The 19,685-nt window shown below is 41.1% G+C and overlaps 1 protein-coding gene across 1 annotated transcript in view; it reads right to left on the bottom strand.

Moving 5' to 3' along the window:
- Positions 1 to 200: 200 nt before the first annotated feature.
- LOC128645217 (protein mono-ADP-ribosyltransferase PARP14) overlaps positions 201 to 19,685 on the bottom strand; it is a 374,228-nt gene continuing 354,743 nt past the window's right edge. The window contains exon 17 of the mRNA XM_053698041.1: positions 201 to 2,485. Coding sequence (XP_053554016.1) covers positions 2,196 to 2,485 — 290 coding nt within the window. The 3' untranslated portion in view covers positions 201 to 2,195. The remainder of the gene's footprint in view (positions 2,486 to 19,685) is intronic.

The following is a 19,685-nucleotide window of genomic DNA, read 5'->3' as shown; positions in this document are numbered from 1 at the left end:
TGTCATTGGCAAAGTAAAATATTTCTATCGTTCATAGATCCAAATTTCTGTAATTTGTCAAATTTAGGAATATAAATGGTCTCTTTACTTTTGCTCATATGAGAGCTTTAAATCGATATTACATGTTGCAGTTGGGGTCCTTTGAAAAACAAAAAGGTTAACACTTTTAAATGAAATAGACAAAGAAGAAACATGACGAATAGCTTTCAGTGCTTTAATATGAAATACATTGTATATAAATATATTACAGATACTTCCTGTAAAATACAGAAATATATAGTGTAGCTCTGAGGAAGAAATCAAGTAAATCAGGAGACATGGCAGGATTAAGGCAGTGGTAAAAGGTATCTGAGGTCAAAGTCAGTGTGGCCCAGAAAATCTTGTAAGAGCAACAGGAAAAAGGAGCAAGAAATGGCAAACAAAGACTAACAGGACTTGAAGACAGGTAACAGAGAATACAGCTCAGTAGTGAGTCAGAATCAGTTCATGACTGGCTGATAGCAAAGGGAGGTATTGAACAACAAGTGGCAGATATAAGGGACTAAGTACAGCTGTAGACAACGGCCAGAAGGCACAACAGCAGTTACACCAATCAGATGCAGGAACAAGCATTAACCTGGTGGTTAGCAGGGGAGGAGCAAGTAATAGTCTACAGGAGCAGGCAGAGGTGTATCCATGTGTTCACCTTCTAATACCCCCAAGTTCTTTTTGTTTAATTAATTCTAAATTTGTTTTTTATGAATCATTTTATTAAAGTCTGGGGTTATGGAGTAGCAACCAATCTATATAAGATCTTTATTACCTTTACACTTACATGCCTTATGCTTTGAGATCTTAAAAGAGATGTCAGAGTTATGAGATTATTATGTAATTTTCCCCTTTAACATTTTTTTTTTACTTTGTTTAGTTACCAAGTATTTAATAATAATCCTTATGTACTAAGAATGGTCACTTGGTTTATCACTATTAAACTAACAAAAGCTTTAGGAAGTGTCCTTTTTTTACTGTTGATGCCTATTTTTTCCCTCTTTGTTGGTTTTATTGCCTATTTTATTGTTACATCAAAAGGTACATAAGAGGATATACACACACACACACACATTATATATATATATATATATATATATATATATATATATATATATATATATATATATATATATATATATATATATATATATATATATACACACACAATTTCCCCCAAATATTTATTGCATATTTATGTGGTTGAAGAGTATCCTCTGGAATATGGAGATGGAAAACAGAGGTGTAGTCATTTCTACGTTGTAGAATTGTTGTACAGATTTAATTCCAGTCATGTCTATTTTTTAACATTTGCCCTCATACATCTGTATGTGATACTGCTGTTTTTCAATTTGGTCTGTTTGCTTTAAAAAGTTCAATAAAAAAAAAAAAAACATTAAATTTTTTTTAAATAAAATTATATCTATATGTCATCAGGAACAGTTGCAAGATACATCCAGAAATAGCACAGGCAGTAATGGCCAGAAGGATCATAGCCAGCAAGAGCCCAGGCACTAATGGCCAGCAAATAGGAAGGTCAGCAGAAACACAGAGTCTAATTGCCAGCATGATCATAGGCAGTAAGGCACTGCAAGCAGAAACCAGGACAGAAATTGCCAGCCAGAGCTCAAGCAGTAATGGCTAAAAGGATCATAGGCAGTAATGGCCTGAAAATAGTTACACAGACACAGTAATGCCAGCAAGTAGGAACATAGGACCATTTAAAGCAACACATTTGGAGAGCTATATTATGATATCAGAAAAAAATAATTTAGAAGATAAGGATATAATTTAAGAATAGTGTAGATAGTTTTTATAACAACAGTTTGAAAATACCCTTATATAAAAGGGAGCTAAATTAATTTTACTGGGTCTTCTAACAATGATTTGGGCAATTAATGTTCTTAGAAGTGTGCTGCTGTAACCTGAAGTGTTCACTTATGGTGGTGACTGCTGCCCTCTACAGTATGCATCTGGAATAAGGGGTTGTTCCTCTTGTGTTATACAGAAAATATCCTTATACCAGAAGCACATTAAATTACCCGTAATAATAAGACATTGCACTGACATAACCAACATTATATCAGCATTCTGATTATTAATAATTTTATAACATACTATTTATAACATTTTAATGACAAAACCTTGTGTTTAGATAAAAAGTGTATTTATTTTGAGAAGGTGATTAGATACTCGGGGTAAGCCTGGATGTCATTGAATATCACAAACATTGATGACTGGGCAGTATTATCTGTTACACTGTCATACAGGTCTGTAGGATCATTTGGATTCTTGGCTGGAGGTGCGACCATTCCGCTTCGCCCTTGAGTCGTTACCCCTGTGAGTACCCGGGCAAGATACATGTATTTCTGTCCTTTTTGATCAGGCCTGGAGTAAGTGTCATGTGCAGAATAACTTGCATTTACTGCAAAATATGTTCCATTTCCAATAGCTGCAGCTGTGATACAAGGATAAATACTTTAATTAAATTGTGAACAAACATGCCTTGAAATTACATAAGCATTTTATTAAAAAAAATAATTATACATCAACAATAAATATTTAAAAAAACAAAAACAAATAACTATTACTAACTTGTGTATTTATAACTTGGCTAACAATGTAATCCCATAGCGTTTCAGAATCAGAATAAACCCAATGCCTCTTTATAGCTGAAGGCAGGATTATAAATGGCCTAGATCACAAATAGAGTACAATTGTTACCGTGAGAAGTGCAAACGAGATCATGAGGTCACAATATTTTTATAGATAGTTTTATTTATTTTCTTGTAATATGGGATCTAAGACTCCCTTTACTTTCAGTGACAAGTGCAAAGTAAAAACTCACGCTTGTATTACAAGTCTATGGTTAGTCCTTGTACTCGAGCAATAGTAACGTAAGTGCTGGACATTTTAACCAAACTGAAAATCTCTGGTCAAGTCATTGTGACTGCTCATAAGGAACTTCATTAACAACATAACTTGCCTCATAGTTTTCATTTTCACACTTCAAGATCATTGCTTTTGTGTGTAAAAAACAAAAACAAACACTAATGCACTTTTTAGAAGTACTTAAAGGGACAGTGTATTGTAACATTTGTTTCCCCTTGATGTGTTTGCAACGGCTTGTTATACCAGCTGCAGAGTTTAAAATCTATAGGAAATTGCTCCTTAGGTATATTTTGTATATGAAACCTCAACCCAATCAAATGGTCTGAACTTTCAGAGAGAGCAGATCTCACTAGCTTACCTCTATTTAACACAGTATCCTTCTGATATTTCCTCTCCCTGTATACAAAGTGACACCATTACAAAGAAAGAACTAAAACATGTTTTATTTTTAATCTCTCTGCCCCCTCCCCCTACTGGGAGCTTGATTTCTTCTACACTTTGTTTTCACAGCTTTTCTATCGCTAGAACTGATATGTACAGTATAGGTGAGGATGCAATAGGCAAAAGCAGCTACACACCCCAGCAGGTAAAATGGATCATAGGGAAAACATTGGGCTAGATTACAAGCAATAGCTCGACTGTGCTAACTAGCGCGCATATTATACAACAGTTGAGCTTGAGCGCAAACAGAAAGTGAAGACAGCGTAAAGTGTTAGGGTTAAAAAAAAATTCAGCAAACACAACATAAGAACATTAAAATATACTATTACACTCATATATACACTTTCTGATAAAATTTATTTTCATAGAAATAGTATAATATTGTTTTTATAAGGGTTACAAAATATAAGGTATATGACAAGGTATTTGATTGGAAATGCCTATAATATGTATAGATATGTCTAAATATGTGTAAGTGTATTTATGTGTATATACACTTTGGAGACTTTTCACTTAAATTCATTTAAACACGAAAAAACTAAATTTATGCTTACCTGATAAATTTCTTTCTTTTGCGATGTACTGAGTCCACGGATTCATCCTAACTTGTGGGATATTGTCCTTCCTGACAGGAAGTAGCAAAGAGAGCACCACAGCAGAGCTGTCTATATAGCTCCCCCCTTAACTCCACCCCCCAGTCATTCGACCGAAGGCCAAGGAAGAAAAGGAGAAATTATAAAGGTGCAGAGGTGACTGAAGTTTACATAAAAAAATACTATCTGTCTTGAATAGACAGGGCGGCCGTGGACTCGGTACATCGCAAAAGAAAGAAATTTATCAGGTAAGCATAAATTTTGTTTTCTTTTGCATGATGTACCGAGTCCACGGATTCATCCTAACTTGTGGGATACCAATACCAAAGCTTTAGGACACGGATGAAGGGAGGGACAAGACAGGAACCTAAACGGAAGGCACCACTGCTTGCAAAACCTTTCTCCCAAAAATAGCCTCCGAAGAAGCAAAAGTATCAAATTTATTAAATTTTGAAAAGGCATGAAGCGACGACCAAATCTGTTCAACAGAAGCATCATTTTTAAAAGCCCATGTGGAAGCTGTAATCCTTTCAGGAAGCTGCTCTCCAGCAGTCTCATAAGCCAAACGGATGATGCTTTTCAGCCAAAAGGAAAGAGAAGTCGCCATAGCCTTTTGACCCCTACGCAACAAAGAAGATGTTTGACGAAAATTTTTGGTTGCCTGCAAATAAAATTTCAAAGCACGAACCACGTCCAAGTTGTGCAACAGACGTTCCTTCTTACAAGAAGGATTAGGACACAGAGAAGGAACAACAATTTCTTGATTGATAACATAATTTATGTAAGAACTTACCTGATAAATTCATTTATTTCATATTAGCAAGAGTCCATGAGCTAGTGACGTATGGGATATACATTCCTACCAGGAGGGGCAAAGTTTCCCAAACCTCAAAATGCCTATATATACACCCCTCACCACACCCACAATTCAGTTTAACGAATAGCCAAGAAGTGGGGTGATAAAAAAGTGCGAAAGCATATAAAATAAGGAATTGGAATAATTGTGCTTTATACAAAATCATAACCACCACAAAAAAAGGGCGGGCCTCATGGACTCTTGCTAATATGAAAGAAATGAATTTATCAGGTAAGTTCTTACATAAATTATGTTTTCTTTCATGTAATTAGCAAGAGTCCATGAGCTAGTGACGTATGGGATAATGACTACCCAAGATGTGGATCTTTCCACACAAGAGTCACTAGAGAGGGAGGGATAAAATAAAGACAGCCAATTCCTGCTGAAAATAATCCACACCCAAAAATAAAGTTTAACGAAAAACATAAGCAGAAGATTCAAACTGAAACCGCTGCCTGAAGTACTTTTCTACCAAAAACTGCTTCAGAAGAAGAAAATACATCAAAATGGTAGAATTTAGTAAAAGTATGCAAAGAGGACCAAGTTGCTGCTTTGCAAATCTGATCAACCGAAGCTTCATTCCTAAACGCCCAGGAAGTAGAAACTGACCTAGTAGAATGAGCTGTAATTCTCTGAGGCGGAGTTTTACCCGACTCAACATAGGCAAGATGAATTAAAGATTTCAACCAAGATGCCAAAGAAATGGCAGAAGCTTTCTGGCCTTTTCTAGAACCGGAAAAGATAACAAATAGACTAGAAGTCTTACGGAAAGATTTCGTAGCTTCAACATAATATTTCAAAGCTCTAACAACATCCAAAGAATGCAACGATTTCTCCTTAGAATTCTTAGGATTAGGACATAATGAAGGAACCACAATTTCTCTACTAATGTTGTTGGAATTCACAACTTTAGGTAAAAATTCAAAAGAAGTTCGCAACACCGCCTTATCCTGATGAAAAATCAGAAAAGGAGACTCACAAGAAAGAGCAGATAATTCAGAAACTCTTCTGGCAGAAGAGATGGCCAAAAGGAACAAAACTTTCCAAGAAAGTAATTTAATGTCCAATGAATGCATAGGTTCAAATGGAGGAGCTTGAAGAGCTCCCAGAACCAAATTCAAACTCCAAGGAGGAGAAATTGACTTAATAACAGGTTTTATACGAACCAAAGCTTGTACAAAACAATGAATATCAGGAAGAATAGCAATCTTTCTGTGAAAAAGAACAGAAAGAGCAGAGATTTGTCCTTTCAAAGAACTTGCGGACAAACCCTTATCTAAACCATCCTGAAGAAACTGTAAAATTCTCGGTATTCTAAAAGAATGCCAAGAAAAATGATGAGAAAGACACCAAGAAATATAAGTCTTCCAGACTCTATAATATATCTCTCGAGATACAGATTTACGAGCCTGTAACATAGTATTAATCACAGAGTCAGAGAAACCTCTTTGACCAAGAATCAAGCGTTCAATCTCCATACCTTTAAATTTAAGGATTTCAGATCCTGATGGAAAAAAGGACCTTGTGACAGAAGGTCTGGTCTTAACGGAAGAGTCCACGGTTGGCAAGAGGCCATCCGGACAAGATCCGCATACCAAAACCTGTGAGGCCATGCCGGAGCTACCAGCAGAACAAACGAGCATTCCTTCAGAATCTTGGAGATTACTCTTGGAAGAAGAACTAGAGGCGGAAAGATATAGGCAGGATGATACTTCCAAGGAAGTGATAATGCATCCACTGCCTCCGCCTGAGGATCCCGGGATCTGGACAGATACCTGGGAAGTTTCTTGTTTAGATGGGACGCCATCAGATCTATTTCTGGAAGTTCCCACATTTGAACAATCTGAAGAAATACCTCTGGGTGAAGAGACCATTCGCCCGGATGCAACGTTTGGCGACTGAGATAATCCGCTTCCCAATTGTCTATACCTGGGATATGAACCGCAGAAATTAGACAGGAGCTGGATTCCGCCCAAACCAAAATTCGAGATACTTCTTTCATAACCAGAGGACTGTGAGTCCCTCCTTGATGATTGATGTATGCCACAGTTGTGACATTGTCTGTCTGAAAACAAATGAACGATTCTCTCTTCAGAAGAGGCCAAAACTGAAGAGCTCTGAAAATTGCACGGAGTTCCAAAATATTGATCGGTAATCTCACCTCCTGAGATTCCCAAACTCCCTGTGCCGTCAGAGATCCCCACACAGCTCCCCAACCTGTGAGACTTGCATCTGTAGAAATTACAGTCCAGGTCGGAAGCACAAAAGAAGCCCCCTGAATTAAACGATGGTGATCTGTCCACCATGTTAGAGAGTGTCGAACAATCGGTTTTAAAGAAATTAATTGAGATATCTTCGTGTAATCCTTGCACCATTGCTTCAGCATACAGAGCTGAAGAGGTCGCATGTGAAAACGAGCAAAGGGGATCGCGTCCGATGCAGCAGTCATAAGACCTAGAATTTCCATGCATAAGGCTACCGAAGGGAATGATTGTGACTGAAGGTTTCGACAAGCTGCAATCAATTTTAGACGTCTCTTGTCTGTTAAAGACAGAGTCATGGACACTGAATCCATCTGGAAACCCAGAAAGGTTACCCTTGTCTGAGGAATCAAAGAACTTTTTGGTAAATTGATCCTCCAACCATGATCTTGAAGAAACAACACAAGTCGATTCGTATGAGATTCTGCTAAATGTAAAGACTGAGCAAGTACCAAGATATCGTCCAAATAAGGAAATACCACAATACCCTGTTCTCTGATTACAGACAGAAGGGCACCGAGAACCTTTGTAAAAATTCTTGGAGCTGTAGCTAGGCCAAACGGCAGAGCCACAAACTGGTAATGCTTGTCCAGAAAAGAGAATCTCAGGAACTGATAATGATCTGGATGAATCGGAATATGCAGATATGCATCCTGTAAATCTATTGTGGACATATAATTCCCTTGCTGAACAAAAGGCAAGATAGTCCTTACAGTTACCATCTTGAACGTTGGTATTCTTACATAACGATTCAATATTTTTAGATCCAGAACTGGTCTGAAGGAATTCTCCTTCTTTGGTACAATGAAGAGATTTGAATAAAAATAAATAAAATAGAACTGGAACTGGCATAATTACTCCAGTCAACTCTAGATCTGAAACACATTTCAGAAATGCTTGAGCTTTTACTGGATTTACTGGGACACGGGAAAGAAAAAATCTCTTTGCAGGAGGTCTCATCTTGAAACCAATTCTGTACCCTTCTGAAACAATGCTCTGAATCCAAAGATTGTGAACAGAATTGATCCAAATTTCCTTGAAAAAACGTAACCTGCCCCCTACCAGCTGAGCTGAAATGAGGGCCGCACCTTCATGTGGACTTAGAAGCAGGCTTTGCCTTTCTAGCTGGCTTGGATTTATTCCAGACTGGAGATGGTTTCCAAACTGAAACTGCTCCTGAGGATGAAGGATCAGGCTTTTGTTCTTTGTTGAAACGAAAGGAACGAAAAACAGAATTTATGCTTACCTGATAAATTACTTTCTCCAACGGTGTGTCCGGTCCACGGCGTCATGCTTACTTGTGGGATATTCTCATCCCCAACAGGAAATGGCAAAGAGCCCAGCAAAGCTGGTCACATGATCCCTCCTAGGCTCCGCCTACCCCAGTCATTCGACCGACGTAAAGGAGGAATATGCATAGGAGAAATCATATGATACCGTGGTGACTGTAGTTAGAGAAAATAATTCATCAGACCTGATTAAAAAACCAGGGCGGGCCGTGGACCGGACACACCGTTGGAGAAAGTAATTTATCAGGTAAGCATAAATTCTGTTTTCTCCAACATAGGTGTGTCCGGTCCACGGCGTCATCCTTACTTGTGGGAACCAATACCAAAGCTTTAGGACACGGATGATGGGAGGGAGCAAATCAGGTCACCTAGATGGAAGGCACCACGGCTTGCAAAACCTTTCTCCCAAAAATAGCCTCCGAAGAAGCAAAAGTATCAAATTTGTAAAATTTGGTAAAAGTGTGCAGTGAAGACCAAGTCACTGCCTTACATATCTGATCAACAGAAGCCTCGTTCTTGAAGGCCCATGTGGAAGCCACAGCCCTAGTGGAGTGAGCTGTGATTCTTTCAGGAGGCTGCCGTCCGGCAGTCTCATAAGCCAATCGGATGATGCTTTTAAGCCAAAAAGAGAGAGAGGTAGAAGTTGCTTTTTGACCTCTCCTTTTACCAGAATAAACAACAAGCAAAGAAGATGTTTGTCTGAAATCCTTTGTAGCCTCTAAATAGAATTTTAGAGCACGAACTACATCCAAATTGTGCAACAAACGTTCCTTCTTTGAAACTGGATTCGGACACAAAGAAGGTACAACTATCTCCTGGTTAATATTTTTGTTAGAAACAACTTTCGGAAGAAAACCAGGTTTAGTACGCAAAACCACCTTATCTGCATGGAACACCAGATAAGGAGGAGAACACTGCAGAGCAGATAACTCTGAAACTCTTCTAGCAGAAGAAATTGCAACCAAAAACAAAACTTTCCAAGATAGTAACTTAATATCTACGGAATGTAAGGGTTCAAACGGAACCCCTTGAAGGACTGAAAGAACTAAATTGAGACTCCAAGGAGGAGTCAAAGGTTTGTAAACAGGCTTGATTCTAACCAGAGCCTGAACAAAAGCTTGAACATCTGGCACAGCCGCCAGCTTTTTGTGAAGTAAAACAGATAAAGCAGAAATCTGTCCCTTCAAAGAACTTGCAGATACTCCTTTCTCCAAACCCTCTTGTAGAAAGGATAGAATCTTAGGAATTTTTATCTTGTTCCATGGGAATCCTTTAGATTTACACCAACAGATATATTTTTTCCATATTTTAAGGTAAATTTTCCTAGTTACAGGCTTTCTAGCCTGAATAAGAGTATCAATGACAGAATCTGAAAACCCACGCTTTGATAAAATCAAGCGTTCAATCTCCAAGCAGTCAGTTGGAGTGAAGCCAGATTCGGATGTTCGAATGGACCTTGAACAAGAAGGTCCTGTCTCAAAGGTAGCTTCCATGGTGGAGCCGATGACATATTCACCAGGTCTGCATACCAAGTTCTGCGTGGCCACGCAGGAGCTATCAAGATCACCGAAGCCCTCTCCTGATTGATCCTGGCTACCAGCCTGGGAATGAGAGGAAACGGTGGGAATACATAAGCTAGGTCGAAGGTCCAAGGTGCTACTAGTGCATCTACTAGAGTCGCCTTGGGATCCCTGGATCTGGACCCGTAGCAAGGAACCTTGAAGTTCTGACGAGACGCCATCAGATCCATGTCTGGAATGCCCCATAATTGAGTTATTTGGGCAAAGATTTCCGGATGGAGTTCCCACTCCCCCGGATGGAAAGTCTGACGACTCAGAAAATCCGCTTCCCAATTTTCCACTCCTGGGATGTGGATTGCAGACAAGTGGCAGGAGTGATTCTCCGCCCATTGAATTATTTTGGTCACTTCTTCCATCGCCAGGGAACTCCTTGTTCCCCCCTGATGGATGATATATGCAACAGTCGTCATGTTGTCTGATTGAAACCTTATGAATTTGGCCTTTGCTAGTTGAGGCCAAGCTTTGAGAGCATTGAATATCGCTCTCAGTTCCAGAATGTTTATCGGGAGAAGAGATTCTTCCCGAGACCATAGACCCTGAGCTTTCAGGGGTTCCCAGACCGCGCCCCAGCCCACCAGACTGGCGTCGGTCGTGACAATGACCCACTCTGGTCTGCGGAAGCTCATTCCCTGCGACAGGTTGTCCAGGGTCAGCCACCAACGGAGTGAATCTCTGGTTCTCTGATCTACTTGGATCGTCGGAGACAAGTCTGTATAATCCCCATTCCACTGTCTGAGCATGCACAGTTGTAATGGTCTTAGATGAATTCGCGCAAAAGGAACTATGTCCATTGCTGCAACCATCAAACCTATTACTTCCATGCACTGCGCTATGGAAGGAAGAAGAACAGAATGAAGTACTTGACAAGAGCTTAGAAGTTTTGATTTTCTGGCCTCTGTCAGAAAAATCTTCATTTCTAAGGAATCTATTATTGTTCCCAAAAAGGGAACTCTTGTTGACGGGGATAGAGAACTTTTTTCTACGTTCACTTTCCACCCGTGAGATCTGAGAAAGGCTAGGACAATGTCCGTATGAGCCTTTGCTTTTGACAGAGACGACGCTTGAATCAGTATGTCGTCCAAGTAAGGTACTACTGCAATGCCCCTTGGTCTTAGCACCGCTAGAAGGGACCCTAGTACCTTTGTGAAAATCCTTGGAGCAGTGGCTAATCCGAATGGAAGTGCCACAAACTGGTAATGCTTGTCCAGAAAGGCGAACCTTAGGAACCGATGATGTTCCTTGTGGATAGGAATATGTAGATACGCATCCTTTAAATCCACCGTGGTCATGAATTGACCTTCCTGGATGGTAGGAAGAATTGTTCGAATGGTTTCCATTTTGAACGATGGAACCCTGAGAAATTTGTTTAGAATCTTGAGATCTAAAATTGGTCTGAATGTTCCCTCTTTTTTGGGAACTATGAACAGATTGGAGTAAAACCCCATCCCTTGTTCTCCTAATGGAACAGGATGAATCACTCCCATTCTTAACAGGTCTTCTACACAATGTAAGAATGCCTGTCTTTTTATTTGGTTTGAAGACAATTGAGACCTGTGGAACCTTCCCCTTGGGGGTAGTTCCTTGAATTCCAGGAGATAACCTTGAGAAACTATTTCTAGCGCCCAAGGATCCTGAACATCTCTTGCCCAAGCCTGAGCAAAGAGAGAGAGTCTGCCCCCCACCAGATCCGGTCCCGGATCGGGGGCCAACACTTCATGCTGTTTTAGTAGCAGTGGCAGGTTTCTTGGCCTGCTTACCCTTGTTCCAGCCTTGCATCGGTCTCCAGGCTGGTTTGGTTTGAGAACTATTACCCTCTTGCTTAGAGGGTGTAGAATTTGAGGCTGGTCCGTTTCTGCGAAAGGGACGAAAATTTGGCTTATTTTTAGCCTTAAAAGACCTATCCTGAGGAAGGGCGTGGCCCTTTCCCCCAGTGATGTCTGAAATAATCTCTTTCAAGTCAGGGCCAAACAGCGTTTTACCCTTGAAAGGGATGTTAAGCAATTTGTTCTTGGAGGACACATCCGCTGACCAAGACTTTAGCCAAAGCGCTCTGCGCGCCACAATAGCAAAAACAGAATTTATGTTTACCTGATAAATTACTTTCTCCAACGGTGTGTCCGGTCCACGGCGTCATCCTTACTTGTGGGATATTCTCTTCCCCAACAGGAAATGGCAAAGAGCCCAGCAAAGCTGGTCACATGATCCCTCCTAGGCTCCGCCTTCCCCAGTCATTCGACCGACGTAAAGGAGGAATATTTGCATAGGAGAAACCATATGATACCGTGGTGACTGTAGTTAAAGAAAATAAATTATCAGACCTGATTAAAAAACCAGGGCGGGCCGTGGACCGGACACACCGTTGGAGAAAGTAATTTATCAGGTAAACATAAATTCTGTTTTCTCCAACATAGGTGTGTCCGGTCCACGGCGTCATCCTTACTTGTGGGAACCAATACCAAAGCTTTAGGACACGGATGAAGGGAGGGAGCAAATCAGGTCACCTAGATGGAAGGCACCACGGCTTGCAAAACCTTTCTCCCAAAAATAGCCTCAGAAGAAGCAAAAGTATCAAACTTGTAAAATTTAGTAAAAGTGTGCAGTGAAGACCAAGTCGCTGCCTTACATATCTGATCAACAGAAGCCTCGTTCTTGAAGGCCCATGTGGAAGCCACAGCCCTAGTGGAATGAGCTGTGATTCTTTCAGGAGGCTGCCGTCCGGCAGTCTCATAAGCCAATCTGATGATGCTTTTAATCCAAAAAGAGAGAGAGGTAGAAGTTGCTTTTTGACCTCTCCTTTTACCAGAATAAACAACAAACAAGGAAGATGTTTGTCTAAAATCCTTTGTAGCATCTAAATAGAATTTTAGAGCACGAACAACATCCAAATTGTGCAACAAACGTTCCTTCTTTGAAACTGGATTCGGACACAAAGAAGGCACGACTATCTCCTGGTTAATGTTTTTGTTAGAAACAACTTTCGGAAGAAAACCAGGTTTAGTACGTAAAACCACCTTATCTGCATGGAACACCAGATAAGGAGGAGAACACTGCAGAGCAGATAATTCTGAAACTCTTCTAGCAGAAGAAATTGCAACCAAAAACAAAACTTTCCAAGATAATAACTTAATATCAACGGAATGTAAGGGTTCAAACGGAACCCCCTGAAGAACTGAAAGAACTAAATTGAGACTCCAAGGAGGAGTCAAAGGTTTGTAAACAGGCTTGACTCTAACCAGAGCCTGAACAAAGGCTTGAACATCTGGCACAGCTGCCAGCTTTTTGTGAAGTAACACAGACAAGGCAGAAATCTGTCCCTTCAAGGAACTTGCAGATAATCCTTTCTCCAAACCTTCTTGAAGAAAGGATAGAATCTTAGGAATTTTTACCTTGTCCCAAGGGAATCCTTTAGATTCACACCAACAGATATATTTTTTCCATATTTTGTGGTAAATTTTTCTAGTTACAGGCTTTCTGGCCTGAACAAGAGTATCAATGACAGAATCTGAGAACCCTCGCTTTGATAAGATCAAGCGTTCAATCTCCAAGCAGTCAGTTGGAGTGAGACCAGATTCGGATGTTCGAACGGACCTTGAACAAGAAGGTCTCGTCTCAAAGGTAGCTTCCATGGTGGAGCCGATGACATATTCACCAGGTCTGCATACCAAGTCCTGCGTGGCCACGCAGGAGCTATCAAGATCACCGATGCCCTCTCCTGATTGATCCTGGCTACCAGCCTGGGGATGAGAGGAAACGGCGGGAATACATAAGCTAGTTTGAAGGTCCAAGGTGCTACTAGTGCATCTACTAGAGTCGCCTTGGGATCCCTGGATCTGGACCCGTAGCAAGGAACCTTGAAGTTCTGACGAGAGGCCATCAGATCCATGTCTGGAATGCCCCACAATTGAGTAATTTGGGCAAAGATTTCCGGATGGAGTTCCCACTCCCCCGGATGAAATGTCTGACGACTCAGAAAATCCGCTTCCCAATTTTCCACTCCTGGGATGTGGATTGCGGACAAGTGGCAGGAGTGAGTCTCCGCCCATTGAATGATTTTGGTCACTTCTTCCATCGCCAGGGAACTCCTTGTTCCCCCCTGATGGTTGATGTACGCAACAGTCGTCATGTTGTCTGATTGAAACCGTATGAACTTGGCCTTTGCTAGCTGAGGCCAAGCCTTGAGAGCATTGAATATCGCTCTCAGTTCCAGAATATTTATCGGGAGAAGAGATTCTTCCCGAGACCAAAGACCCTGAGCTTTCAGGGGTCCCCAGACCGCGCCCCAGCCCACCAGACTGGCGTCGGTCGTGACAATGACCCACTCTGGTCTGCGGAAGCTCATCCCCTGTGACAGGTTGTCCAGGGACAGCCACCAACGGAGTGAATCTCTGGTCCTCTGATCTACTTGTATCGTCGGAGACAAGTCTGTATAGTCCCCATTCCACTGACTGAGCATGCACAGTTGTAATGGTCTTAGATGAATTCGCGCAAAAGGAACTATGTCCATTGCCGCTACCATCAAACCTATTACTTCCATGCACTGCGCTATGGAAGGAAGAGGAACAGAATGAAGTATTTGACAAGAGTTTAGAAGTTTTGATTTTCTGGCCTCTGTCAGAAAAATCCTCATTTCTAAGGAGTCTATTATTGTTCCCAAGAAGGGAACCCTTGTTGACGGAGATAGAGAACTTTTTTCTATGTTCACTTTCCACCCGTGAGATCTGAGAAAGGCCAGGACAATGTCCGTGTGAGCCTTTGCTTGAGGAAGGGACGACGCTTGAATCAGAATGTCGTCCAAGTAAGGTACTACTGCAATGCCCCTTGGTCTTAGCACCGCTAGAAGGGACCCTAGTACCTTTGTGAAAATCCTTGGAGCAGTGGCTAATCCGAACGGAAGTGCCACAAACTGGTAATGCTTGTCCAGGAATGCGAACCTTAGGAACCGATGATGTTCCTTGTGGATAGGAATATGGAGATACGCATCCTTTAAATCCACCGTGGTCATGAATTGACCTTCCTGGATGGAAGGAAGAATTGTTCGAATGGTTTCCATTTTGAACGATGGAACCTTGAGAAACTTGTTTAGGATCTTGAGATCTAAGATTGGTCTGAATGTTCCCTCTTTTTTGGGAACTACGAACAGATTGGAGTAGAACCCCATCCCTTGTTCTCCTAAAGGAACAGGATGAATCACTCCCATTTTTAACAGGTCTTCTACACAATGTAAGAATGCCTGTCTTTTTATGTGGTCTGAAGACAATTGAGACCTGTGGAACCTCCCCCTTGGGGGAAGCCCCTTGAATTCCAGAAGATAACCTTGGGAGACTATTTCTAGTGCCCAAGGATCCAGATCATCTCTTGCCCAAGCCTGAGCGAAGAGAGAGAGTCTGCCCCCCACCAGATCCGGTCCCGGATCGGGGGCCAACATCTCATGCTGTCTTGGTAGCAGTGGCAGGTTTCTTGGCCTGCTTTCCTTTGTTCCAGCCTTGCATTGGTCTCCAGGCTGGCTTGGCTTGAGAAGTATTACCCTCTTGCTTAGAGGACGTAGCACTTGGGGCTGGTCCGTTTCTGCGAAAGGGACGAAAATTAGGTTTATTTTTGGCCTTGAAAGACCTATCCTGAGGAAGGGCGTGGCCCTTGCCCCCAGTGATATCAGAGATAATCTCTTTCAAGTCAGGGCCAAACAGCGTTTTCCCCTTGAAAGGAATGTTAAGCAATTTGTTCTTGGAAGACGCATCCGCTGACCAAGATTTTAACCAAAGCGCTCTGCGCGCCACAATAGCAAAACCAGAATTTTTCGCCGCTAACCTAGCCAATTGCAAAGTGGCGTCTAGGGTGAAAGAATTAGCCAATTTGAGAGCATGAATTCTGTCCATAATCTCCTCATAAGAAGAAGAATTATTATTGAGCGCCTTTTCTAGCTCATCGAACCAGAAACACGCTGCTGTAGTGACAGGAACAATGCATGAAATTGGTTGTAGAAGGTAACCTTGCTGAACAAACATCTTTTTAAGCAAACCTTCTAATTTTTTATCCATAGGATCTTTGAAAGCACAACTATCTTCTATGGGTATAGTGGTGCGTTTGTTTAGAGTAGAAACCGCCCCCTCGACCTTGGGGACTGTCTGCCATAAGTCCTTTCTGGGGTCGACCATAGGAAACAATTTTTTAAATATGGGGGGAGGGACGAAAGGTATACCGGGCCTTTCCCATTCTTTATTTACAATGTCCGCCACCCGCTTGGGTATAGGAAAAGCTTCGGGGGGCCCCGGGACCTCTAGGAACTTGTCCATTTTACATAGTTTCTCTGGAATGACCAAATTCTCACAATCATCCAGAGTGGATAACACCTCCTTAAGCAGAGCGCGGAGATGTTCCAATTTAAATTTAAATGTAATCACATCAGGTTCAGCTTGTTGAGAAATTTTCCCTGAATCTGAAATTTCTCCCTCAGACAAAACCTCCCTGGCCCCCTCAGACTGGTGTAGGGGCCCTTCAGAACCAATATCATCAGCGTCCTCATGCTCTTCAGTATTTTCTAAAACAGAGCAGTCGCGCTTTCGCTGATAAGTGGGCATTTTGGCTAAAATGTTTTTGATAGAATTATCCATTACAGCCGTTAATTGTTGCATAGTAAGGAGTATTGGCGCGCTAGATGTACTAGGGGCCTCCTGTGTGGGAAAGACTGGTGTAGACGAAGGAGGGGATGATGCAGTACCATGCTTACTCCCCTCACTTGAGGAATCATCTTGGGCATCATTTTCTCTAAATTTTGTGTCACATAAATCACATCTATTTAAATGAGAAGGAACCTTGGCTTCCCCACATTCAGAACACAGTCTATCTGGTAGTTCAGACATGTTAAACAGGCAAAAACTTGATAACAAAGTACAAAAAACGTTTTAAAATAAACCGTTACTGTCACTTTAAATTTTAAACTGAACACACTTTATTACTGCAATTGCGAAAAAGTATGAAGGAATTGTTCAAAATTCACCAAAATTTCACCACAGTGTCTTAAAGCCTTAAAAGTATTGCACACCAAATTTGGAAGCTTTAACCCTTAAAATAACGGAACCGGAGCCGTTTTTATATTTAACCCTTTTACAGACCCTGGTATCTGCTTTGCTGAGACCCAACCAAGCCCAAAGGGGAATACGATACCAAATGACGCCTTCAGAAAGTCTTTTCTATGTATCAGAGCTCCTCACACATGCATCTGCATGTCATGCTTCTCAAAAACAAGTGCGCAATAGAGGCGCGAAAATGAGACTCTGCCTATGATTAGGGAAAGCCCCTAGAGAATAAAGTGTCCAATACAGTGCCTGCCGGTTATTTTCATAATTCCCAAGATTAAAATAATTCCTCAAGGCTATGGAGTATAAAATATGTTTATATATAAATCGATTTAGCCCAGAAAATGTCTACAGTCTTAAAAAGCCCTTGTGAAGCCCTTTTTTTCTTTCTGTAATAAAAATGGCTTACCGGATCCCATAGGGAAAATGACAGCTTCCAGCATTACATCGTCTTGTTAGAATGTGTCATACCTCAAGCAGCAAAAGTCTGCTCACTGTTCCCCCAACTGAAGTTAATTCCTCTCAACAGTCCTGTGTGGAAACAGCCATCGATTTTAGTAACGGTCGCTAAAATCATTTTCCTCTTACAAACAGAAATCTTCATCTCTTTTCTGTTTCAGAGTAAATAGTACATACCAGCACTATTTTAAAATAACAAACTCTTGATTGAATAATAAAAACTACAGTTAAACACTAAAAAACTCTAAGCCATCTCCGTGGAGATGTTGCCTGTACAACGGCAAAGAGAATGACTGGGGAAGGCGGAGCCTAGGAGGGATCATGTGACCAGCTTTGCTGGGCTCTTTGCCATTTCCTGTTGGGGAAGAGAATATCCCACAAGTAAGGATGACGCCGTGGACCGGACACACCTATGTTGGAGAAACCTGAATTTTTCGCCGCTAATCTAGCTAATTGCAAAGTGGCGTCTAAGATAAAAGAGTTAGCCAATTTAAGTGCTTGAACTCTGTCCATAACCTCCTCATACGAAGATTCTTTATTGAGCGACTTTTCTAGTTCTTCGAACCAGAAACACGCTGCTGTAGTGACAGGAACAATGCATGAAATTGGTTGTAGAAGGTAACCTTGCTGAACAAACATCTTTTTAAGCAAACCCTCTAATTTTTTATCCATAGGATCTTTGAAAGCACAACTATCTTCTATAGGGATAGTAGTGCGTTTGTTTAGAGTAGAAACCGCCCCCTCGACCTTGGGGACTGTCTGCCATAAGTCCTTTCTGGGGTCGACCATAGGAAATAATTTCTTAAATATAGGGGGAGGAACAAAAGGTATGCCGGGCCTTTCCCATTCCTTATTTACAATGTCCGCCACCCGCTTGGGTATAGGAAAAGCATCGGGGGGCACCGGGACCTCTAGGAACTTGTCCATCTTACATAATTTCTCTGGAATGACCAAATTGTCACAATCATCCAGAGTAGATAACACCTCCTTAAGCAGAGCGCGGAGATGTTCTAATTTAAATTTAAATGTAATAACATCAGGTTCAGCTTGTTGAGAAATTTTTCCTGAATCTGAAATTTCTCCCTCAGACAAAACCTCCCTCCTGGCCCCTTCAGATTGGTGTGAGGGTATGTCAGAACCATTATCATCAGCGTCCTCATGCTCTTCAGTATCTAAAACAGAGCAATCGCGCTTTCTCTGATAAGTGGGCATTTTGGACAAAATGTTTTTAATAGAATTATCCATTACAGCCGTTAATTGTTGCATAGTAAGAAGTATTGGCGCACTAGATGTACTAGGGACCTCTTGTGTGGGCAAGACTGGTGTAGACACAGAAGGGGATGATGCAGTACCATGCTTACTCCCCTCACTTGAGGAATCATCTTGGGCAACATCATTATCAGTGGCATCATTGTCCCTACTTTGTTTGGACACTATGTCACATTCATCACATATATTTAAATGGGGAGGAACCTTGGCTTTCAAACATACAGAACATCGTCTATCTGATGGTTCAGACATGTTAACATGCATAAACTTGATAACAAAGCACAAAAAACGTTTTAAAATAAAACCGTTACTGTCACTTTAAATTTTAAACTGAACACACTTTATTACTGAATATGTGAAAAAGTATGAAGGAATTGTTCAAAATTCACCAAAATTTCACCACAGTGTCTTAAAGCCTTAAAAGTATTGCACACCAAATTTGAAAGCTTTAACTCTTAAAATAACGGAACCGGAGCCATTTTTACATTTAACCCCTATACAGTCCCTGGTATCTGCTTTGCTGAGACCCCAACCAAGCCCAGAGGGGAATACGATACCAAATGACGCCTTCAATAAGCTTTTTCAGTGGTTCTTAGCTCCTCACACATGCATCTGCATGCCTTGCTTTCCAAAAACAACTGCGCATTAGTGGCGCGAAAATGAGGCTCTGCCTATGACTAGAAAAGGCCCCCAGTGAAAAAGGTGTCCAATACAGTGCCTGCCGTTTTTTTAATACAATCCCCAAGATTAAAAGAACTATTTATAGTTATAATCCACTAAATATACTTATAAAGTAATCGTTTTAGCCCAGAAAATGTCTACCAGTCTTTAAAGCCCTTGTGAAGCCCTTTATTCTTATACTAAACTAAGAAAATGGCTTACCGGTTCCCATAGGGAAAATGACAGCTTCCAGCATTACCAAGTCTTGTTAGAAATGTGTCATAC

This window comes from Bombina bombina, chromosome 1 (assembly GCF_027579735.1).
Source record: "Bombina bombina isolate aBomBom1 chromosome 1, aBomBom1.pri, whole genome shotgun sequence".
NCBI lineage: Eukaryota > Metazoa > Chordata > Amphibia > Anura > Bombinatoridae > Bombina > Bombina bombina.
The sequence above is the reverse complement of the archived record's forward strand: the minus strand, read 5'-3'. Positions and strand labels throughout refer to the sequence as shown.